Here is a 25,670-nt window from a genome sequence, read left to right as displayed (position 1 = left end):
TACTTCTAATTAAGGCCTTAGTTTAATCGCAGGATTATTGTCTAAAAATTGCAGCTGAGTTGCGGACAAGCCATGGAAAATCATGTAAAAGTAATAATGGATCTTATTATTTGTGGTAACATGGTCCCTCATTACTTTCTTGCAATTTTCCATGGGTCTGGGAGCAGGGGCTCCCACTGTGAAAATAGAGGTGGAAGCCTAATATTGCAGGATCTGCAATACTGTGAATTAAGTAGGGCTTTATAAATATTTAATTACTTGACAGGATTCAGAAACTTTCCCTTTCTCTTGGCCAATACGTATAATAGTTCTGATAAACCAAAAAATAATGTTCAAAAAATGTTTAAGAAATAAGATTGACCTACTCTTTGAACTTTCATCCATCAAATACAAAGTCTTGTTTAATTTCACACTTACCAGATAAATTCCACCCTACCCTTGAGATTATACCTGTGAAATTTCAGGCAGATGGGTTTAATTTTGGCTGGAATGTGGGAGTAAAAATCAGATTTACAATGGCTACTTTCAATTTTAACTATGGAGAGAGACTGTCTCCCAAATCCTACACATGCATCTGAAGAATTGGTTTTTTACCCATGAAAGCTTATGCCCAAATAAATCTGTTAGTCTTTAAGGTGTCACTGGACTCCTTGTTGTTTTTGTGGATACAGACTAATACGCCTACCTCCTGATACTTATCTCCCAAATGTCTCTCCAGAATCATGGGAAAGTACATTTTGTTAGAAACTTGGAACACTCGTGACAGGATGTTTTTTGTTCTGCAATTTATAGAGATGACTTTTTAAAATTTGTAAGTGAGGTTAATGCTAATTTATTTTTTTTAAGCTATTTTGGCAACTCTGAAGATGTGTTCACAAAACTTTCTCAATATTCTCTTAGCAGTGCACTTCAGCGTGACCTTGGAGGGACTGTTCATGGGGATGAAAGAATAATTGATGCTTTTAGCCCATTCGGCACTTGGCTTCTCTGCTGAGATTGGCAACCGTCTTTCATTTGTATTGGTGGCTTTTATGATGCGGCTATCTGTCCATTAGAGACTGAATGGAGACAACCAAATGGTTTTACATAACTGACAGAACAGCTGCCAGATGATAGTTACTTTCTGTCATGACCAACTTGTGCTGCATTTCATCAGGGTTTCACATCCCAATACGAAGCCCCAGAGACATCCAGTCCTCTTGTTCAGTTTCTAAAAATGAAGAACTTTATTTTTCTTGATACTGATAAATATGTCTTTCTCCAACAGCCCTGGTACAGATGTCACTACAGAGCTAGACACCTGGATTGACAAATTTTGTTTAGATGCTGATGTCTTTGTCTTGGTTGCTAATTCAGAATCAACTCTCATGAATACGGTAGGACATTCTCTTGTAAATTAAAATTGTTCGGTCTTCGCTTAAACGCACAAGGATCCAGTAAGATGACTTCCCAAGGTCCATTGATATGTGGGAGCTTCTGCTTTCCTCCTAGAATTTATATAGTGAATTTTCCATGATTATTGGGGGCTAACAGCACAGTGTGATATAATGGTTAAAGCATCAGCATCCTGTTCTCCCCTTTATTGCTGATTTGCTCTGACTCTAGGCAAAGTCATTTATGCTTTCTGCCTCCATTTCCCCCATCTATAAAATGGCAGTAATACTTGCCCAACTTTATAGGAGGCTCAAGATTTTCTGATGAAAAAGATTAACAGTAAGTGTGTTATCAAGGAAGCAGACTGCACTAAAATACTTTATACACAGAATTGAAAGAAGATATAAAAGATCATGGCATTTAAGGACAGAAGGGACAACCAGATCATGTAGTCTGACCTTCTGTGTGTCACAGGCCACCAACAATGCAGCACCCATACACTAAACCTGACCGAAAGAGGTGTGGAGTAAACCTGCATCTGTGTGAAATTCTGTATGTTCCCAGCACCGAAGAGGGTGCTCTTATTTCCCTCATAAGAATACATGTCATCAATTTATCTAACCTGTCTTTCTGAAGGACAGTGCTAGGAAAGCAAGATTTCTATTCTCCTTACTACTACCCTGGTGGCTATTAATGAAATAAAGAAATGAATTCAAAAAGAAAATCTTCCCCAGCATTCCAGTAGGTTGGAATAACTGAATGGGAATCTGAAGAGAGCAAAAGCTGATCTTAAAAACACTGCATACTATTTTCTGAGTTCAAGCCATGGAGACTCCTTTGCAAATGAGGTTTTCTGACAAAAGAGGTATCTTCTGACATCATCTAACGGAGAGAGAGGATTTGGTAGAATTGTGGCTTCACTAACTCCTCCTCTTGCAGGACATGTTGGCTTTTCGTATGGAGGGAGACTAGAAATCATTAATCTCAATGTTCTCTGGGTTTAAAAAAGTTGTTGGATTTTTGTCAAGAATCCATTACCACTTAGAAATATGGAAACAGTGAGGACCTGTGTGCTTGGTAATGAAGTAACAAAGGCCAAAGTTGATTTGGTTCTCTCATTAATTCAGGAAAATAGCTTATTTTTTAATGGTCAGACTGGGATTGTAAACATGTAGGAACCGTGTATGGGCTGTAAATCTGCAGGAAAATTCTTGTTAATTTTGTGTTTGATTTTTAGCATCCTGGGCTAATAGGCAATTTTGTGCTTATTTAATATGATTTTACTGAATAATGTTTTTCAACCAGGCACAGAAGAAAAATATTAAATTTAAAATTGGGTCATTGTCCTACAGCTTGTCTGTGTATAAAACTCATGTGATCTTTGAGTTACCATACTCATAATTCCTCATTATTAATGAGTGTAGCACATATGTAATGGGATCTGAAGATAATTTGCAGTGGAAGCTTATTTCAGTTGGAAGAGGCGATTTTTTTTTTTTAAACAAAATATTTTTAGTAGTGATCTAGATATTTTTATCCCAATACAGAGTTTTCATAAAATCTTGGTTTATATCCCATTTTCTTTAGGAATAAAACTTCCTATCCTGTTTACATTTTTGTTAGCGTGGTAGGTGCAATGAGATGAAAGACTTTGTTAAATGAATTTTAATTGTTCTAATGCGTGCAAATATCTTGCCTCACCAAGTGTGGCAATTGCTGACTTTTTTTGCCCCCCACTTGCACACCCCTCCTGTTCAAATGGAGAATGCAGTTACATAATATTCCTGTCCTTGTGTGTGCATTATCTTCACTTGATACAATTATAGTACGTGGAGGAATAGTTTTGTTTAGTGGCCTGCTGAAAAACCAATGGAGGGACCACAAAACTTTTTTTGGTATAGCTCCCTCCTAAGGGAGGAGCCTTACTGAATGGGGGAGGCAACCTAGTGACATCATGTGGAAAAAGCTGAAGTACTAAATGCTTTTTTTGCCTTGGTCTTCACAGACAAAGTCAGCTCCCAGACTGCTGCGCTGGGCAGCACAGCACCTGGGGAGCAGGTGAGCAGCCCTCAGTGGTGAATGAACAGGTTAAGGACTATTTAGAAAAGCTAGACATGCATAAGTCCATGGGGCTGGAGCTAATGCATCCAAGAGTGCTGAGGGAGTTAGCTGATGTGATTGCAGAGCCATTGGCCTTTATCTTTGAAAACTCATGAGGATCGGGGGAGGTTCCGGACAATTGGAAAAAGGCAAACGTAGTGTCCATCTTTAAAAAAGTGAAGGAGGAGGATCTGGGGAACTACAGACCGGTCAGCCTCATCTCAGTCCCTGGGAAAATCATGGAGCCAGGTCTTCAAGGAATCCATTTTGAAGCACTTTGAGGAGAAGAAGGTGATCAGGAACAATCAACATGGATTCACCAAGGGCCAGTCATGCCTGATCAACCTGATTGCTTTCTGTGTTGAGATAACTGGCTCTGTGGATGTGGGGAATGTGGTGGACATGATATATCTTGACTTTAGCAAAGCTTTTTATACGGTCTCCCACAGTATTCTTGACAGCAAGTTAAAGAAGTATGGATTGGATGAATGGACTATAAGGTGGATAGAAAGCTGGCTAGATCATCGGGCTCAATGGGTAGTGATCAACAGCTCAATGTCTAGTTGGCAACCGGTATCAAGCGGAGTGCTCCTGGCGTCGGTCCTGGGGCCTGTTTTGTTCAGCATCTTCATTAATGATCTGGATGATGGGATGGCATGCACCCTCAACAAGTTCACGGATGACACTAAACTGTGGGGAGAGGTAGATACACTGGAGGGTAGGGTGATTTAAACAAATTGGAGGATTGGGCCAAAAGAAATCTGATGAGGTTCAACAAGGACAAGTGCAGAGTCCTGCAGTTCGGATGGAAGAATCCCATGCACTGCTACTGGCTGGGGACTGACGGGCTAAGCGGCAGTTCTGCAGAAAATGACCTGGGGATTACAATGGATGAGAAGCTTGATATAAGTTAACAGTGTGCCCTTGTTGCCAAGAAGGCTAACAAGCATAATGGGCTGCGTTAGTAGGAGCATTGCCAGCAGATCGAGGGAAGTGATTATTCGCCTCTATTTGGTATTGTTGAGGCCACATCTGGATTATTGCATCCAGTTTTGGGCCCCCCACTACAGAAAGGATGTGGACAAATTGGAGAGAGTCTAGTGGTGGGTAGTGAAAATGATTAGGGGGCTGGGGCACATGACTTATGAGGAGAGGCTGAGGGACCTGGGGTTATTTAGTCTGCAGAAGAGAACAGTGGGGGGGGATTTGATAGCAGCCTTCAACTACCTGAAGTGGGGTTCCAAAGAAGTTGGGAGCTAGGCTGTTCAGTGGTGGCAGATGACAGTACAAGAAGCAATGGTCTCAAGTTGCAATGAGGGAGGTCGAGGTTGGATATTAGGAAACACTATTTCACTAAGAGGGTGGTGAAGCACTGGAATGGGTTACCTAGGGAGGTTGTGGAATCTCCAACCTTATAGGTTTTTAAGGCCTGGCTTGACAAAGCCCTGGCTGGGATGATTTAGTTGGGGTTAGTCCTGCTTTGAGCAGGGGGTTGGACTAGATGACGACCTGAGGTCTCTTCCAACCCATATCTTCTTTGATTCTATGAAATCGAAGGCCACTGGGTTCTGTTGGAAGGAGTTCTTATTGTTGGAATAGTGCCTTATTTGCAGATTTACAATTTCTTATTGGATCATAGCAATTTAAGTATTTCAAATGTTTTATCTAAGGCCTGGTCTACACTGGGGCTAGGTTGGCATAGCTACGGTGCTTAGAAGCACTGTAGCTACGTCAGCCTAACACCGAGTGTAGATGCAGCGAGGACAACAGAGGAATGCTTCTGTCAAACAAGCTACCATCGCTCAAGAGGGTGGAGTTCATATAGAGATGGAGAATTCTTTCTATCACTGTAGGAAGCATTTACACTATGGCACTACATAGTCACATAACTACTGGGCCATAGATGTGCTGCTGTAGCACCCATAGTGTAGACATGGCTTAATAGTGTAGTCGGTGTTCTGTTTAAGACACTGAAGAGACACTGAAGATGGCCAGGTGATCTTTCACTCTTCAGCTGTGCTCACTGATGGTCACTCTGTTCTGATTATTTCATTATGACTGTTGAAAAGTAGCAGGGGCTTGCAAGATAACTTGAAGATGTTTGCAAGCATGTGCACATATTATTCAGTTTACCATAGAAAATTCAGCAGTTATTCAGGAGGTTCAAGTCAAGTTTTCAGTGGTTCATCATGCCCCCTGAACAGAATGTTGCTTACTTGTATTCCACTGGATAATATAGTTTGATATGAACAGTGGTTCTGGATGTGCAAGAGTAAAAGGACATTCAAATAAGGAAGACATTACCTTTTTAAATTATGAAGTAGTTTTACCTTATGTCTGTTTTTCAGAGAAGAATTAGTGCCCCTCTTTATAGCTTGTGAAACTCTTGGATTAGATTTTATTGTTGGTATAATATGAATATAATTCATGATTTTTGGACAAATATAAAATGCTAAATTTTAAGGAAGCAGAAAGCGTCAAAGTATTTTTTTTTAACAGCTGTAATTTAAATCAAGAAAGTAACAATTTGATAATCCAGAATCTATCATCTTCAAAAGATGGCATTATTCTTTGTTTTTTCTTTCCTCAATTCTTAGGAAAAGCACTTTTTTCACAAAGTAAATGAACGACTTTCCAAGCCAAACATCTTCATCCTGAATAATCGCTGGGATGCATCTGCATCAGAGCCTGAATATATGGAAGATGTGAGTTACTTTTTCATCCTTTGGTAATAACAAATGTCAGATAACTATAGCAGAAACAATGGCTTGTTTAAACTATAGGCGAAAATATTGCCAAACATGTAAATGTGTGCTTATGTGTATAGATACTATGGGAATAGGCACATTATAATGCATAAAACAAATCAGGGGATGGAGCGTGTTCAGTGTCGTAAAGAAAAATTGAGGGAGGATATGTGATCAGAATGCAAAAGCATTTTACCACCTGCTTCAAACGTAATTACCAAACTAAAACCTTCATTCTGTGATGGCTTTTTAAAATAACTTTCGAGATTTTTATTTTATTTTATTTTTTTAAAATCCTCATTTCCACACGTAACTGACATGCAATATATCATACTCTGTTTTTGGGTAATAAAGCAATTGTTATTTCAGTACCTCTGAGAGCATCAGCTTTTGGTTGAGTACTCAAAAAATTCTTCTTGGCAGGTGCGGAAATTCAAAATGGCTAATTAGGAGCAGTTGCTGCCTCTTTAGAACTAGAGGGAATCTTATTACATGAGGGTTTTTCAGGGCTTCTGGGATCAGTGGGATTATTTATTGCTCTAAGGTTTTGATTTCTCTTTCTCAGAAATGTTTGTTTTCAATTTGACTGGCTTTTTTAATCCCCTTTTCTGCCTTGTCTTACAGGTGCGCAGGCAGCACATGGAGCGCTGTCTGACCTTCCTAGTCGATGAGCTCAAAGTCGTTGATCTCTCAGAAGCACAGAACCGCATCTTTTTTGTTTCAGCCAAGGAAGTTCTTAGTGCTAGAAAGCAGAAGGCCCAAGGGATGCCAGAGAGTGGTACGTATTGAACCCTACATCCCCTTCATGTGTATATAAAATGTCTGAGTTTAGTTTAGGAGTTAAAATACAGTAACTTACTATGAGATTTTATGATCTACCTTAAATCTATATTATGCTTTGCAGGTGGTGCACTTGCTGAAGGATTTCAGGCAAGATTTCAGGAATTCCAGAATTTTGAGCAAATATTTGAGGTAGATGTCGTGGGCTTTTTTAAGACCGTACGTTTTCAGAACGTTGTGATGCCAAGGTGACTTTGTTCCCTTCTTGGCTTCATTTCATTGCATATCATAAATACACGCACACAGTGCCAGTCTTGAGCTAACTTGGGGTCCCAGTCATCCTTGCTCACATTGAGTAGTATGTACTTGCTTGAATAGGTATTACTCTGTGAGGAAGGGTGGCAGAATCGGGCTCTTCATTTTTATAGAAGAACTTAACACCAGTACAACTTATAATCTATGAAGATACCAATAGGTATTACTCATCAGTTACTGTACCAAAATCTTACATGATGTGAAAACATGCAAACAGTATAGTTAAGCTTTCAATATTTTAGAGCCAATATGCCCTGCTTTTCTATATTTTGTACTCTCAACCTTGACATTCCAGACTTACTCTCTTGTGACTGCAGACCTTTTTTCATTTACAGTGCGGGGGGAGGGAAGGAAGTTGTTCTGACTTCTAAGCAGTTTTGAGCCCTTGATTGCACATAGCTATTTTAGAACCTTTTGCTGTTTGTATCAGAAACTATTTCATGGCTGCAGCATTGAACACTTAATCACATCCTAAAAGCTGGGGCATTGGAATTGCAGCACCTACTTACTGAAACATTTAGCAGTAGCAGTATTTTTGTGTACTCGCTGCTCCCACAGAAATGAACATTATCCGTTCAGCTCTATCCATTCTTGAGGTTGATGCTCTCTTCAGAAACAGGATTCTAAACTAGATGGACCATTGGCTGGTTCCAGTATGATGATATCTAGCTATTCTACTGAACTTGGACAATTCTTATGTTAAAATGCCATTCCTAGAGATTTCAATCTGTTGAATCACCAGGATCACTCCTTATTTTAAATGGCACATGTTAGCGCCTCATTGTGTTCAGTTAACGTCATAAGCCTAGAATGATATGGATGTAGTTAGATTCAGCAAATACTATGAATCTACCTATGCACTCCACAACATAGCTTGTGTTCTCAATATATAAGAGAAATCAAAATGCATTTAGAAAGTCTCTCACTCTCACGTTACAAACAAACGCTTGATCTGAGCTGAATCAAACCGTCTAATAATATGAATACAACAAAACTGTGCCTAAAAGAAGAGCTTGATTTAATCCCACCAATCAAGGAAATGCCAGGCAAAGTCTTAAACATGATCATTAACTTCCTTGCTGTGTTAGATGACTGAGTTCTTGGAACAGTGACGGATTGTACTGTGTATGCCAGAGTGCCTAGGGTCATTGGGGCAGTTTAAGAATAAAGTATGAAGTGTGAAATTTCTTATCATTTTACTACAGGTTCTAACAAAATGTGGATTATGTTTTGTTTGTAATTATTTTCATTGTTTTAATACAATAGCAGTTAAGATTGAGTAAAGTTTTCAGAAGTGACTAAGTCCTATTGGCTCATAATGGGACTTAGGCCCCTAAACCATTTAAGGGCTTTTGAAAATTTTAATATATAACGCACACTGTGTTAAAAGAACATTAAGGTTGCAAAGGCAGGCAGAATTTAGGGAACTCAGAAGTTAGGAAATGCTAGAATTAAAGGTTGCACATCATCAAGCATACATGTCTTCTGAGGACCGTTGAGCCAGCCAGAGTGACCAGGGATGGTAGTGTTGCATCGGGCAGCATATAGTGAAGTTCCCAGGTCTGACTCAATCTTGCAAATCTCTGGGACAACTGCACTGACGGCGTCAGGTCAGGGTGTGAACTCCTTTGCCCATCAGTGGAGAGTTTGATAGCATGGTATGCTGGGGTGTTTTTGTCCATCCTGATGACATGGACAAAGAGTGTGCAACACTGCTTTTTAATATGAGTGATTGAAGGAAGGCTATATCATTCTGCGATTGACAGCCCAAATTCAAACCACTTTATGCTCAGGATTTGGTGCTGAGAGCACAGATGGAATCCCCCAACCACTCCTAGTCTGCCCTTAAGAGCGTCCAGATTTCTGACCCATAGAGTAATACAGATATTACATCGGTTTGATAGAGTCTGAGCTTTGTCTCAGCACAGACATTTTTGCATCCATAAGCAAAACATGGACTTCATGGTAGAGGTGGCAAGACTTATTTGTCAACGAATGCCCAGTTTGAACTTTGCAGCCTATGTAGATGAGTTTGTCAATGCTCTTCATGATACTAGACTCCATCTGCACCATGGATTTTGGTGATTCAGCTCCAAGTTTCTTCTGCCATGAGACATTTAACCCCCATATTGCAGGTGGTGTCTTGGAGACACTGAAGGGCAGGGCTGAAAATTCTCTGACATGTATACAAGTAAGGCAGTGTCTTCAACATATTCTTGGTCAATGAACACTTTTTGACCAACCTTGATTCTGAATTGTGGAGCAGCAAATCCTAATATCCAGTGGCTAGCTCAACAGAATAGTGCTGGGGAGAGAGTATATCTGTGCTGTACACCTAAGGTTGTGTAGAAACGTGATAAAAGCAGTGAATCAATGCACACACTATCAATGTGAGGATCGCTTCCAAATTTAGCAGAACAGAATCATAGGTAGGGCCCTACCAATTTCACAGCAATGAAAAATGTGTCACAGATCATGAAATAAGCCCTCCTCTTGAAATCTGATCTTCCCCATGCTGCTGGAAGCACCTCAGCCAGGGACTCCTAACTACTAGTACTGGCTGGACTGGGGAGGGACAGGACTTATTCTTGCCTGCACATCCACTCTTGGGAGGAGATCAGACCCACCTCCAGGAACCTGCTGTGTCTGCAGGAAGCTCAGTGGCTGCCACCTTCAGAGCCAAGCTCTGAAGGCAGCACAGAAGTGAAGGTGGTAATCCCACAACCCTCCCCCACGCAACAGGTTTGTGACCCACCCACAGTTAGAATACCCTGAAATTTCAGCTGTAAACATCTGAACATGTGAAATTAACTAATTTTCAAATTTTATAGCCATGAAATTGACCAGAATGGACTGTGAATTTTGTGGGACTCTAATCATAGGACTGGAAGGGACCTCAAGAGGTCATCTAGTCCAGTCCCCTATGCTCATGACAGGACTAAATATCTAGACCATTCCTGACAGACGTTTGTCTAACCTGTTCTTAAAAATTTCCGATGATGGAGATTCCACAACCTCCCTAGGCAATTTATTCCAGTTCTTACCCTCTCTGACAGTTAGGAAGTTTTTTCCTAATGTCCAACCTAAACCGCATTTTTTTCAATTTAAGCCCATTGCTTATTATACTATCCTCAGAAGTTAAGGAGAACAATTTTTCCGCCTCCTCCTTGTAAAAACCTTTTATGTACTTAAAAACTGTTATCATGTCCCCTCTCAGTCTTCTCTTCTCCAAACTAAAAATCCCAGTTTTTTCAATCTTCCCTAAAAGGTCATGTTTTTCTAGTCCTTTAATCATTTTTGTTGCTGTTCTCTGGACTTTCTCCAGGTTTTCCATATCTTTCCTGAAATATGTGCCCAGAACTGGACACAGTACTCCAATTGAGGCCTAATCAGTGTAAAGTAGAGCAGAAGAATTACTTCGTGTCTTGCTTACAACAAACCTGCTAATATATCCCAGAATGTTTGCTTTTTTTGCAGCAGTGTTACACTATTAACTCATATTTAGCTTTTGAGCCACTCTGACCCGCAGATCCCTTTCTGCAGTACTCCTTCACAGGCAACTGTTTCCCATTTTGTATGTGTGCAACTGATTGTTCCTTCCTAAGTGGAGTACTTTGCATTTGTTCTTATTGAATGTCATCCTATTTACTTCAGACCGTTTCTCCAGTTTGTCCAGATCATTTTGAATTTTAATCCTGTCCCCCAAAGCACTTGCAATCCCTCCCATCTTGATATCATCCGCAAACATCTGAAATGCCAATTCTTTTCAATGTGAGCCAAAGTGCTGACCTATTGACCAAATCAGAAGTTGCTTTGATATCGATTATATGCCACATGAAACAGACAGTTAAATTTTCAGTGCAGCTCAGCCAGAGGGTAAGGACCATATCTATTGTTGACTGCCCAACAGTGAAACCTGATTGCTGTGGATGACGATGTCTGTTAAGGAGCAGCTGCATCCTACTAAACGGAACAAGTGAAAACCTTTCCTGGGACTGATAACCATGAGATCGGCCTGTAGTTGCCGCGCTCTGCGAGATCTTTTTCCCTTGCACAGGGACAATATGATGCTCTCTTTCCATTCTGTTGGTACTTTGCCTGATGCACATGCTTTTAATAACAATTTATGCAGGTTGATGCTCACTGGTTCCAAGGCACCTTTGAGCAGCCCAGGTGGAATACCATCAGGTCCAGCAGCATATCCATTCTGTAATTTTGGGATGGCCTTTCTTTCTTCCTGATTAACAGAAGATCAGTGTTTGTCTCCAGGTCTGCAGCTATGTGGTTTGCCAGGTTGTGTAGCTCTTGGCAGTCATCAGCAGATCAAGGGTTCAAAGGATGGTTCAGAAGGAGAGCCATCTGACTTTGCGATGGGGATTTTAGAAGGCTGTTTATGGCCACCAGCCAAGTGTGTGATGGCTATGTAGGCAGGATGCAGGTTGTTGTACTTTAGGCCATCATCTGATTCCTCAGCCAGGGAGTTGTAGATGTCATGGTCATGTTTTTCAGTAGCCCAGAAAATGCCTTTCAGTCATTTTACATTCTTGGACATTTCCCTGCTTGCCTCTTCTTCTGCCTTTTTTGATAATATATCAAAGGCCTCTTCAGAAATCCAAGGTTTCTTGTGAACCGTCTGAAGCTGATTGTGTCTGTGGACGGATGCGATACTCCAGGCGATCTCCACATCTTCTGAGAGGGTATCGAGGTTACATATGTGATCAGTGACAGCCTGTGTGGATTTCACAGCTTCAACAGGATCTTCAGATAGACACTAGACATTGTACTGTTGGACATCTGGCTTGCAAGGAGTTGGAAAATGCAGTGAGAGCACAGCAACAACTAGTCTATGATTTGAGGTTTATGGTGTTCTAGCACCACTGGACTCAGTGAAATTTCATTATGGAGCAATTTCTGATGAGGGTGTGGTCAGTTTCTCTCATGGTATGCCTAGTGATGGTTTTTAAGATGCCTGCACTAGGAGTCCATAACTGCAAAGCTCTCAGTGGCATAAAACGCCAAAAAGCTGGGTGATGATACCATTTGGGAAATCCAAACTGAAGGATCCTCTCACAGTTTCATACCCAGTTAGATTGCCCCCAGTCCCGGCATCAAAATTTCTGAGTGCTAGTCATGTGGCAGAGCTGACTGGATTTTTGCTGCTAGCTGTTGGTAGAATGCGTCATTTTTCATAGGTGATGCATCTTCTGTTGGTGTGTAGGGCACAACAACAGATAAGTGTCCATAATGATGTCAGAGCCAAGCATTGAGATATGATGTGCCATGTGGTTAAAGTCTGTGCTAGAATTTGTTTAATAACAAGTGCCACACCTTGAGTTCAATGTGGACCACCGGAGGGGAGGCAGGTTGCTCCTTCCACAGTAGCTTGATGATTTTGTGCCAGGTGATGCTTTTGATGCTGGTGATTACAATCTTGTAGCAGATGAGTTCTTTGACAAGAGCTGTCCTGTATCCAGTGCCATTCACTGTTAACGCATTCCATGTGCCTCTAAGGTCTGATTTGGACTTCCAGGAAGTTGGGGAACCTTTAAATCTGGCATTTCTTAACTTAGTAACCTTTATGTTCTTTTAACATAGTTTTGTGTGTTTGTGTGCGTGTGCATGCAATTTCTTTGCTTTTGGAGAACGCATACTGGAAAAAATAAATAAAAATAAATATTGAAGCTTTACACCCACTGCAAAACCTCTGCTACATGAGCTAAGGGAGTGAGTAACTCATAGCAGTAGTAGGTTGTCATCCTCTCTGTGGACCAGCATCTAGATGGGAATGTGACAGTTTGCCAGTGTGTTTCATAGATATGTGCTGATGAGGAATAACAAAAACTTGAGAATCTTGTATTCCGTTACAGGCTTTGAAGGGTTGTGTACTCTAGTGCGCACAGACTCTTCTGTATGTTCCCCTCAAACTTGATCCCTTCTACGCTGTCCCGTCTCTTCCCTATCCCTGATTCCTTGTTTCATGTCCTATTCTCCTCACCTAGTCACTCCCAGTCTCCACGCCTCAATCTTTTCATCCAATCTCCTTGCCCAGTCAGTCCTAGTCTCCTCTTCTGGTATCTCAATTCCAGTCTCCCCCATTAGCTCCCAGGCATTTCTTCTTTTCCCCCCGATTCCCATGGCTTGTCATTTGATTTGAATCTCTTCCCCTGGCCTCCAGTCACTCACCCACATACCCTGTCCCGTGGACTACCAGGTTCTTTGTCCCAGTTTCTTTACCCAGCCAGTTCAGTTCTCCCATCTCCCAGGCTCCTTGTCTCGCTCTACTCCCTTCCCCCTAGATCCAGTTCTTATCTGTTCTGCATTCAGATCAGGTAGCTTTCTTCTCCACACTCCACACTTGGTTCAGCAGGGGAGGCATTGAGAGCACATGCAAGACAGTTACCCTGCTTTCAGGGCTGATGCCTAGCCCCAGCACACAAGAACACAGAGCTCCAATTGCAGGGAAAGCAGTTCCATGCAGACAAAATCCATGCAGCTTTCTTTGGGAAATTCAGAAATGAAGCTCTAGCTAGTGTCTAATGAGCATGTGCGAACTGCAGACTTTTTTCAAAGGGTTATCACTTGCCTGATTTGGGGAGATTTTCACAAGGATGGTGAAAGGCACATCTCAGATGCAAAGTGCACCCCACTGACAAATATCTAGTACCTACTCCAAAGCATGGGGACGCTAGAACGTCTCAAAAAAGGTTGGCACAATTTTTTAGCATGGGCAGAACAATATATTTTCCTCAGACCTTATTCCTGGAAACAAGTGAACTGTTTTGGTTGAATTTTTCCCAGAAAATTCAGCCTGAGGCAGACACCCAGCATGAGAAAATTCAACCTGAACAATTAGTTTTGTATAGTTTTAAGTTGAAAATATAGCCCAACGTTCCCATTATAAGACCATTTTAGTAATAGGCGGCATTTGTTGCCTGATCTGTTCACTTTGTATTTTTATTTAAGAATTCCCAGTTTAGCAAATTAACATTCTGAGGTTTGACCAGGTTCCAGTTCCAAGAGGAGGCCAACAATTGTTAGAATTATGGTTAAATTGGAAGCACCCATGTGCATGTTTGCAACAGTCATACTGAAGAAAAAAGTTCTGAGCTTTCAATAGTTTTATTAACAAGGTTATTAAACACAAATGTTGTGATCCAAACAAGAATGCAACAGTAATGCAATATTAACTTTACATCCCATGTCATTTCATATGCATACTCACACAATCCTTGCAAAGACCTAAGGGAAGGGAGACAGGTGGTCATCGATGAGGATCCCATTCTATCTCGGCCATGCTAAACGATTGGTCAGGGTCTCAATGGTTTAGGCTATGGTTAGCTTTGCTATGGCTGCCATGAATATTCATAAATGTTTGGCCTCCTTTGCCTGTAACTAACTTCCTCACCCTAATAATGTTGGTGTCTCCTTATTCTATATTCTTATACTAATTATCTATCTGAAGTGTAATGGGATGTGCGTAAATCCCTACGTTTTCAATTTAAACTGATTTTTACTGAAAAAATCCTGGATTTTACAAAAAGTATTTTTTCTGATTTTCACCCTATTTTTTATCATTCAAATATATAAAAAATAACTTGTTTTATTAAGAAAATATAATACATTGCATGACATATATGTATTACAATAATACATTAGTATGTGTATATATGCAAACTGCCTGTTGAAGTAAGGCTATATATTAGTCTAGAAAATACAATAAACAGGCACACATGCAAGCTCTGAAGTGTGTACACATTTGAATGTACTGATGAATTTCACGCCTACCATGTACACATTTCAAGTTGTTAGCAGATAACGGTTTAAAGATCTGATACACTAAAATGGGAAGAAAACAAAAATATGTATCAGAATACATTTCAGAACGCAAGGAAGTATTCAAAAGTTTAAAAAAAAACAAAAACAGGAGAAAAGGATGAAGTTGAGGGTATGCGCTGCAAATGGTGTGGCCTAATTATTAAATGTAAATATTTATAGGCTAATAGTTCTAAGTCTACAACAGTAAACTGTTGATTCAAATGAAAAAAATTTTGGGGGGATTAGAGAGGTATTGTTTTCTTAAACTCAGAAATGTCGTGGTTTGAGTTCTGCTTTAGTTCTGCAGCAAACCATATTGAATTTCATTCATCAAAGCATTAATCTACTGATTACTTCTTCCCCCGTCCTTCTGTCCACCAAAATAAACCTCAATATTTACCCAGAAAAATTGTTTTTTTTCACTGACTTTCACCTGTTTTGGTGGTTGTAGTAATAAACACCAATATAAATTCCTGGGAAAAATTAAATAAAATAAAAACCAAAAATGAAGGTAGGTAGGTAGGTAGGTAGATAGATAGAGAAATATATACACACACACACACGTCAGTCAGTTACCAGAGCAATCCTGTGGTTAAGCGTCAGTGTTCCTATCCTAAAATACCCAAATGAGCATCCACTGATGTTTTGAAGTTCTGTCAGCAATTTGTGCAGAATTTCAGCAGAATTGTTTATTGCAAAAATTATATCTTATACCATCTTATGATTTAGGGACACTGTTGATCAACTTACCAATGCTAGCACTTAATAAGCCTATCTTATGCTAAATGCTTAAGCTCATTTCTTACAGGTTTGGGCCTGTAGGCTTCTTGCACTGCTGTCTTATACCTACATTTTATCCTTATACTTAAAAACTGCCTTTATACCTCTAGTTTAACCTAGAGGTTACACACTACCCGCCTCACTTATAATATGTGCACACCCAAAATATATACACATACCGTGACAAGAGAAAAGCTAGTTGATGTGATCTTTAATCCATGGAGCCTTCAGTGGGCTAACTATGGGGGTTAGGGGTGTGTGCGTGTGTTTTCAGTCTCATGGAATGTGGAAGAGAGTTTAATTGTTTCCTCTGAGATTTTTATAATAGATTCTATTGAAATTATATTTTTGACACAGAGCATCAGCACTTAATGTGCTATGTCAAAAAGACATCCATCATTCTTGGGTCACTGTTTGCCACACTGCTTCATGAAGTGGGTGGGGACGGGGGAGTTTATAACTCAAACATCTTTAATTAATACTCCATTGCAGAGTGCCCCTCTGATGCGATGCACAGTAAATGTATTGAGCTGTGCACTTAGAGGCAAATTAACCGGCTATACTTGAAGTGCAGTTTGAGGTAACTGTTCTGAGTTATATTAGGGAAGCACCGCAGCTTTTACCTTCCTTTTGATAAATGCATTTGTAAACTTTAAAAGCAGACTTATTCCTCTCTCTCTCTCTCGTCTTTCCAGACATATAACTAATGCTTGTGTTTTTCCTAGTGCTTTAACTGGATTTTCTGATTGTGTAGTGAACGACTATAATCCCTTTATCTACTACCTACTAATATTTGAAAGATTCTCATCTTTCCTACATGTCTAGTCTAGCTCTAACAGTGTGCTGATAACTATGAACCTCTGGCTTTTCGTTGCTGATTTCTAGATCTGCTTCATCGAGGAACAAAGAGAACCTTTTACCCATTCTGTTTTTTTCCGTTTAGTGTTTTGTTTACATCTAGTCACAAACTATTATTCAGGGGTAGGTGAGAGCAAAATTTTCAAAGGCACACATGGCAATTTGGCACCCAACTCAATGGGAAAGTCAGTGGGAGTTAGGCACTTACTGCCAGTTGTACCTTTTAAAAATCTCCTTTATCATTAGCTATATCCAATAAAAGGAAACTAAATGCTTTAACTCTTACTCGTATTTCTAAAACACATGTACGATACTGATACTGTTTGCTCAGTCTGTAAATTAAACAATAGCACAGCGTGACACCAGTTAGTTAAATGGATAGTCTGCACTGTATGAAATGGCTTAATTTCAAAGTCTTTTTTATGGCCATAAATTCAGTTTGCCAAAACTGGTCATCTGTGTCTTTTTAGTTTGAGTTTCAGTAACGTCTGTTTTAATACAGCCAAATGTAAAGTCAGACCTCTAGAAACAAGCTCGTAGGCCTTGCGTACAGAATGGGAGACTATATCTTGGGAAGCAGTGACTCTGAAAAGGACTGGGAGGTCATAATGGATAGTCAGCTGAACATGAGCTCCCTGATGTGAGGCCACATCTGGAGTATTGCATCCAGTTTTGGGCCCCCCACTACAGAAAGGATGTGGACAAATTGGAGAGAATCTAGCGGTGGGCAATGAAAATGATTAGGGGGCTGGGGCACATGACTTATGAGGAGAGGCTGAGGGAACTGGGCTTGTTTATTCTGCAGAAGAGAAGAGTGAGGGGGGATTTGATAGCAGCCTTCAACTACCTGAAGGGGGGTTCCAAAAAAGGTGGGAGCTCAGCTGTTCTCAATGGTGGCCGATGACAGAACAAGGAGCAATGGTCTCAAGTTGCAGTAGGGGAGGTTTAGGTTAAATATTAGGAAATACTATTTCACTAGGAGGGTGGTGAAGCACTAGAATGGGTTACCTAGGGAGGTGGTGGAATCTCCAGCCTTATTGGTTTTTAAGGCCCAGCTTGACAAAGCCCTGGCTGGGATGATTTAGTTGGGGTTAGTTTAGTTGCTTTGAGCAGGGGGTTGGACTAAATGACCTCCTGAGGTCTCTTCCAACCCTAATCTTCTATGATTCTAATGTGATGCTGTGTCCAAAAAAGTTAGTGTGGTCCTTGGATATATAAACAGGGTAATAACGAGTAAGAGCAGGGAAATTATGTTAAGTCTGTGTTTGACACTGGTGTGACCACCACTGGAATACTGTTTCCAGTTCTGGTGTCCACAATTCAAGGAGAATGTTGCTAAATTGGAGAGGGTTTAGAGAGGAGACACAAGAATGCTAAAGGATTGGAAAAGAGGCCTTCTTGTGAGGACCTTCAGTCTGTCAACCTGATAAGTTTAACAAAGAGATGGCTATGGAGTGACTTGTTCACAGTTTATAAGAAACTACATAGAGAACAAATATTTGATAATGAATTTGTCAGTGTAACTGACAAAGGTATAACAAGATGAAGTGGCTGGAAGTCGAAGCTAGATGAATTCAGACTGGAAACCAAGACATAATTTTTTTAACAATGAGGGCAGTTATCCACTGGAACACTTACCCAGGGTTGTGATGGATTCTCCATCACTGCCAATTTTTAAAACAAGATTCAGTGTTTTTCTAAAAGATGTGCACTAGTTCGAACAGGAATTTAATTCCAGGAAGATCAGTGGCCTGTGCAGAGCAGGAGGTTAGATTACATAATAACAGTGGTCCTTTCTGGCCTTATACTCTATTATTTCTAACCATTCAGTGCCATTAGATTTAACACATGAATATTCAGCAAGAGGGGAAAATATTTTAAAGAATGCTTGCCAGCTGTTGCACCTTTCAAGTTAATACTTGTTTTGGAGTGCCCCATGTGGTTGGCCAAATTGCATATTTGGCTGGTAGGCATGTCAATATCAACGTAAGTTTGCAATTGTGCAAAATCTTTTTGGGGTAAAAACGGTTAAACCCTGAAACTTTCAGAAAAGTTAATGTGACAGTTAAAGCCACCACCAACTAGTTAGTGCTGTAAGAATCAGTGCTAAATATTCAGCACTACCAAAACGTGGAAAATTTTTGAGATGCTTAATACCATTGAGAAAGGAACAGATTTATCTTCATGCTTGTACATCAGATTTTCCTTTTATGATGATTTTTTATTTACAAAAACAATTCACATTACTGTGGACACTGTGGACTGAAGATACAGTCTTGCTGCTATAGAGCCATTTGAATTTTCAGTTCTGTGTCTTTGATTTCTGTACACTTCCTCCTTTTTTATTTTCCTTTGGGTTTAAGTTTGATGATAGCAGCAAGTGCTTTCTGACATTGAAATTCCTGAGAGCATTGGTATGGAATTACAGTAATGTGTTGTGGCTTGGGCCCCTCGCAGGAGTGTATCTCGCAGTCAGCCGTGAAAACCAAGTTTGAACAGCACACTATCAGAGCTAAACAGATAATAGATACTGTGAAAAACATTATGGACGCCATAAATGTGGCAGCAGCAGAAAAAAGGTAGGAGTCTTTTGTTTTTGGTATATCCAGATCATAGAGAGAGAACCATTTCCATTGCATTAATTTCCCTGCACTAGTCTAGACTTTAAAGTTCACTTATCCCTACTGACAAGAGGTGGATAGGGAATTTCTCTCACTGTTCAGTTTTAATACTGCTCACTGGCACCATTTCCTCATGTTTACTTGTTCTGTGTGAGAAGAAGCAAAACAGCTTTGAGGTGTCCAAGGATCACTGCGTTCATGTTGTTGCTTTCTTCATTGTTAACGGATTACAAAGGTGGCTAGTTGATCGTATGAGCTTGGTTTTTGAGTCTTTATTTTAGAACTGTAAGGAGTCTTTCTTGTTGTAACCACCATTTTAGAAGCGATACTGAAGCCTATCTCCTCTATAACGTACTGTAAAGCGAAGAGGGTGAATGAGCAGGAGAGTGTGAGGAAAAGTGACAGTCAGGCAGCTTGCAGGTGGTAAAAATACCGCTTTGGATGGACAGAGCTCATGTGAGCAATCTGGTCTATGTCACCTTTGCCCCTAATAATATTTCTTTCCTCCTTTTGCTTATCTAATACTTTCACAATTGTTTTGATTTTTTTTTTTTTTTTTTTTGCTTCTGAAACTGTTACATACTCTTCCCACTTTGAGTAAAGAAATTTCTCCTAACTGCCCTTGATGCCTGGTCTTTTCTCACCTATAGTTAATGTGCTGTTGTATATTAACCTCTCCAGTTTACTTCCTTTCCATCTGTGCTCCTCAATAATGTACCCTCCAGTGGACTACACAATCCCCCACTAAATCTCATACCCTTCCTGAATGCACCAGCTTCTGTTAGTTGTGCATTTACATCCTTAATCTGATGCATTTTGTCAGATCTTGGATTAATTCTAAGAATGCCACTCTTGAAGTCCTTCTTGAATCTGTTGCTTTGTTTTCTAAATCTGTCCATCAAAACCTATGCTCTGCCACTCCCTAGACCATTTGAATCAACATGTGGCATGGCCACTGGCTGTTCAGCTTATGTAACTTCAGCCTTTAAACCATCCTCATTTGAGCTATGTGCCCAGCACTGCTTGGGAGAGTAATATGTGGCATGGTTTTAGTGTTTTTTATTTTTCCTGGTCTTCAAGATGAGAAATACAGTTTCATTGTAAAGTAGCAATCAAATGGTGCTAGTGAGCAGTAATAGCACAGTCTGGTCAGAGGAATTGTCTCCACTAATTTGTAGAGATAAGTTAAGACTTAGAGGGCCAGTTTCCCAAACAAGATTCTTTCCTTACCCTTCTTTCTTTTTCTTTACTAAATTATAGATACCACAATTGGTACCCGAATTCCAAACGCACTCTTTGCAACAGAGATAGTGTATGAAAAGCTAACTGTAAGCAGTTACGTTAAGAAATAGCTGTAAACTTAATGTGTATTCTACTTGCATTCGACAAGTAGGACATTTGCTTATGTCAATTGATAGCTTTTGTCAGCCCCGTATGACTTCTGATTCATTTGACTGCTTAATAAACCCTCTTGTATTAATTGTTCATCCATGCTGAATTTATTAAGTTTCTTTGTACTATTATGTTTCTGGGAGAACTGCTAGTGATGGTGATTTCTTTTCTGCTACCTTAGAGTTCATTCAATGGAAGAGCGAGAAGACCAGAAAGATAGGTTGGAATTTGTTCGAAACCAACTGAACATTTTAACAGAGGATATTAAGAAAAAAATCAAACAGGTTACTGAGGAAGTAGAGAACAAGGTGGGTTGCATACAAAGAGCAAATGTCTTAGATCCAAACAAGGAAGAGAATATTTTCTATCTTCAAATTCACAGTTTGGTGGCTCACCTGGTTTTCTTTGAGTAGTGTCAGATGTGCATGCATCCCATGCGCCTTCAGTTGGAGACTTTTTCTAGCGGTGTGCATGTGGCCCATGCACACATCCTTCAGTTCCTTCTCAATTGCCTTGGCCGGAGAGAGCAGCTTAGCAGGTCCACCTTGAGTGTGCCTCATCCAACTAGAATTGTTTTCTTAGTTCTTAGTACTAGTTTGGCTTAGTATAGTTGTTAGTTTAGTTTTACCAGTGAGAGGAGAGCCTTTTTTTTCCTTTCTCCTCTCTTTGGGGAGACTTGCCTTCTTTGGGAGGCTATGCCCAGCTCTCTGGGTTTCAACATTGCCTTACTTGCTGGGATGCCATCCCAGTTAGCAATGGCTATTCCAAGTGTTTTTGTTGCTTTGAGAGTCACACTTCCCACAGAAATGTAACTTCTGTTCAGCCCTTAGATCCAGGGCAAGGAAGAATTAGGAGGGCAAGGAAGAATTAGGAGAGCAAGCTCTCTTTGCCCTGCTTCAGAGCCAGATTGGGAGAATCCCTTGTACCTCAGTCTCTGGGCAGATCTAGTGCACCTTCTTCGATCTCTGCTCAATACCCCACAGAAAGGGGATGGTTCCAGAGACCTCCAGAGGTCCCAGAAAGTTTTCTCCAAAAAGACCTTGGTTTCCCACTAGGTCAATGGTCTCAGAATCATGGACCTCTCTGCCTGGTACCATAAAGGCTACAGTTTCCTTTGGTGTTGACGGGGTTGGAAAGACCCAAAGCTCTTCTGTGAGCACATGCTGCCCTGAGCGAGCTTCTTTACCATCCAGGTGTAACAGAGATGGCAAAGGGAAGGTGTTTCTCCAGACCAGTTCCATCGGAAACAACTTTACCACTAGAACCCCCCATTGACAGGTCCCTCAGTACTGTATAAATTGAAGCATCCACCTCCGTCACCCTTGTCATCAGAGCAATTAAAATCCTTGGTACCATCTACTTCTAGAGACCATCAGGTTGGTTCTGACACTCCATTTGCTACCTCAAGAATTTAGATACTTCTCTGTGGCTGAAAAACCAAAATCTCTGGTGATCATGGGTATCGAGTGCCTCTTGGTACCAAAACTCACTCAGTCACTGGATTCTCATCTATCACTGGTACAGACTAACTCACCAGCATTTTTAGCTGTTCAGCATAGGGCTCTCCTAACCCATCCTTATAGGAACCTTTTCTGTGTTAGTCACAGAGACAAGGAGGAACCCTGGGGAAGACATCACAAGTGGTGGGAACAACCTTAAATGCCACTGCCCCTCCCATATGGATACCTCTAGTTGTCATACTGAGATCCCTGGGCTGTTGACTGACAGCAGTTTTCTAAGGCTTGGAGCCTAGCCTGCTGGTACAATAGGGAGAGAGAATTTCTACCACCTCAGATCACTCCCCAGCAGGAGGAGACATTTTGAGGAACAGGAAACTAGGGCAGATGAGGAGGCTACTCCTCAAACTACCATCTCCTCATCATCATTAGACGAAGTGGTAATGTCTCTTCCATGGTCTATGGTCGATGATTTTAAGCAGATGCAAGACCTTATTAAACATGTGGCGATCCAGTCAGACTCCATTCAGATGCCACTTGAAGAAGTCAGGGAATTGCAACACGAGTTATTGGCCATCCTCCAGTCAGCAGGACCAACTAGGATCGCCCTCCTGATCAATGAGATGCTTCTGTGTCTGGAATGGTGGTTGAAGCATGGAGGGATATACGAATGATTAGCATATCTGGCACATAAATACCTTGCAACACCAGTTACAACAGTGCCATGTGAATGCCTGTTCTCACTTTCAGGTGACATTGTAAATAAGACGCAAGCAGCATTATCTCCCATAAATATAAACAAACTTGTTTGTTTTAGCGATTGGCTGAACAAGAAGTAGGACTGAGTAGACTTGTAATCTCTAAAGTTTTACATTGTTTTGTTTTTCAGTTTAGTTCTGTGGGAAAAAAAATTCTACATTTGTAAGTTGCGCTTTCATTATTGAGATTGCACTGCAGTACTTCTCTGAGGTGAATTGAAAAATACTATTTCTTTTGTTTTTTCTTTTTTACAGTGCCAATATTTGTAATCAAGATAATATAAAATGAGCACTGTGCACATTGTATTCTGTGTTGTAATTAAAATTGATCTATTTGAAAATGTAGAAAACATCCAAAAATATTTAAATAAAGGGTATTCTGTTGTTAACAGCGCAATTAAAATTGTGATTAATCGCAATTTCATTTTTTTAATAGTTTGACAGCCCTAGTCTAAAGTTGGTTTCAGAGAACATGGACGAGTCCATCTGAACTCTCCAAGACTCCAGAGCCACTCTGGGATCTCTGGAGATTTACCCTGAGAGAAAAAGAAAATTTAGTAGATTGAACACTGCTCAGAGATCCTGTTCGATACAATTTTCTGAGGTTCCAGAGACCCCTAGAAAGAACCACAGATTCCCAAGGAAGAGAACCATAAATTCATCTGATTCAAATACGCATCTTCATTATCAAAACACCAGTTTTGATGAGGTGGTTGAGGGTTCAAATCCTGCCCACCTTGGGTCTACCAGCTGCAAAAGTTTGCTCACCTCCCTGCATTTGGAAACTCTCTCCCATTTTTGACATTCATTGTAGCAAATTACTACAGACAGATGGATTTTGGAGATTTACATCAGGCTATGCCATCTACTTTACATACCTCCCCCTTCCCACCTCCCTCTTTTGGGTCTCTTCTTATAAGCTGCTACTGAGACAAGAAATAGACATCCTTCTTTGTCTAGGGCTGATACAGCCTGTCCCTGCTCAGCACAAAGGGGGAAGGATTTCTACTTGAGGTATTTCCTTGTACCGAAGAAAAGTGGAGATATGAGACTGATTTTTAGATCCAAGGCTCCTAAATTTATAAAGTTTCAAATTCAGAATGGTGACTCTGGCAATGATGATTCCTTCATTAGACTCGGGATTGGTTTTCAGCTCTCAGCCTATAAAATGGACATTTCCATATTGCCACTCATGCATCTCACAGAATATACTTGCCTTTCTGATAGGCCAATATCACTTCCAATATTGGATGCTTCCTTTTGGACTATCCTCAATTTCAAGTGTATTCTCAAAAGTTCCAGTGGTGGTGGTGGCTGCTTACCTTCATCAGGAGGCCATTGTAGTATTCCCAGACCTCTATTCAGAAACACCATCCTCCTGGGGATACTGCTCCAAAGTCACCTGAAGTGGAGCACCAATAGGCACCCTACTTGAAGAAGAAGGAAATGTTACTCACCCTGTGAAGTAACTGCAGTTCTTCAAAGTGTATCTCTTTCTCCTCTGCTTTGGTGTTTCCTCTGTGGAACTTTGCGGTAGAGAAGGAACTGAGGGTGGTTCACCTGTGCATAGCCCTATGTAGCCTCAGCACGTCTAAGCCCTGCCTCTGCTGCTGTGCTCTGACTGCTACCTTTGCGCACTCTAGCTGGAAGAGCGCTGGCATGAGTACATGGCTGTGATTCCCCCTGCACACCGACATAGCTTTTAGCGTAGACATAACTGTAGTTCTCTGAGATGTGTTGCCTACATGTATTCCACAACTCGCCATCCTTCTCTGCTACTGTGGAATCCTACATCAACCGGATTCTGCTTCAGTGAAGGAATTGAAGGTAGGTTTCACTCGATTCACCCTTTGTCTTCAGCCGTTGGGTGCCAGAACACAATGTCCCAATTGGCCACTATTATTTAAATAGATTCTGATCTCCCATGAATGGGGCGAGTGTGCACCAGAAGTGGAATACTTGTGGATAATGCATCTCAAAGGACCATGGTTACTGTAGGAGGATAAGTAGCCATTCTTAAATTACTTCTGGAATCTTCTTCAATGGAGATAACTGGGGGGAAGGTCAGAGGCTGCAGATGGTGGCCCCCATTGTCTGTCAGAACTAGCTACTTCATGAGGTGCTCTTTACATTGGAAAGGGATTTTACCAACAGACTGCTAACTGTTCACATTTTTTGATTAATCATGAGAATGGGCAGAATGTTTTTAACCTAAATAATCTAGTGATGCAGTTAGCATTTTAATAATTTCCTCCTTTGCACTCTGTGTTTCAATTAAAAAAAAAAATCTTCTATTGCCATGTCTATATTTTAACATTTTCAGGTTTCTTCTGCGATGACTGATGAGATTTGTCGACTCTCTGTTTTGGTTGATGAATTTTATTCTGATTTTCACCCTTCTTCACAAGTATTGAAGCTGTATAAAAGTGTAAGTAACACCTGAATGATTTGATGAAGATAATTTGTCATTCGCATTGGCTCTTAGTTCTACCTTTTAGTATGTTAGTTTTAATAATTCATGCACTGTAAACTCCTGAGGGAATTCTGCGCCACTGCACAATGTAGAATTTGAGCAAAATTAATGTTCTGTGGAGAATTTCATTTTTCCCCCCCTGGTGCTGCAGAGCTGCTGGCTGCCATTAGGGCCTGTTGGGCCCAGCAGAGCCCAGCTCT

General features: G+C 40.6%; 1 protein-coding gene across 1 annotated transcript in view; it reads left to right on the top strand.

The window, feature by feature from the left end:
- The window catches only part of LOC311525942 (mitofusin-1-like), a 73,992-nt gene that overhangs the window by 34,708 nt on the left and 13,614 nt on the right, over positions 1 to 25,670 (top strand). The window contains 7 exon segments of the mRNA XM_084638451.1: positions 1,268 to 1,376; positions 6,072 to 6,179; positions 6,846 to 6,999; positions 7,126 to 7,193; positions 19,227 to 19,348; positions 20,964 to 21,090; positions 25,321 to 25,425. Of these exon segments, the coding sequence (XP_084494577.1) occupies positions 1,268 to 1,376; positions 6,072 to 6,179; positions 6,846 to 6,999; positions 7,126 to 7,193; positions 19,227 to 19,348; positions 20,964 to 21,090; positions 25,321 to 25,425 (793 nt within the window).

Source organism: Lepidochelys olivacea (assembly GCF_965140295.1).
Source record: "Lepidochelys olivacea isolate rLepOli2 genome assembly, chromosome: 9".
NCBI lineage: Eukaryota > Metazoa > Chordata > Testudines > Cheloniidae > Lepidochelys > Lepidochelys olivacea.
Note: the sequence above shows the minus strand (reverse complement) of the source record. Positions and strands in the feature narration are given on the sequence as shown.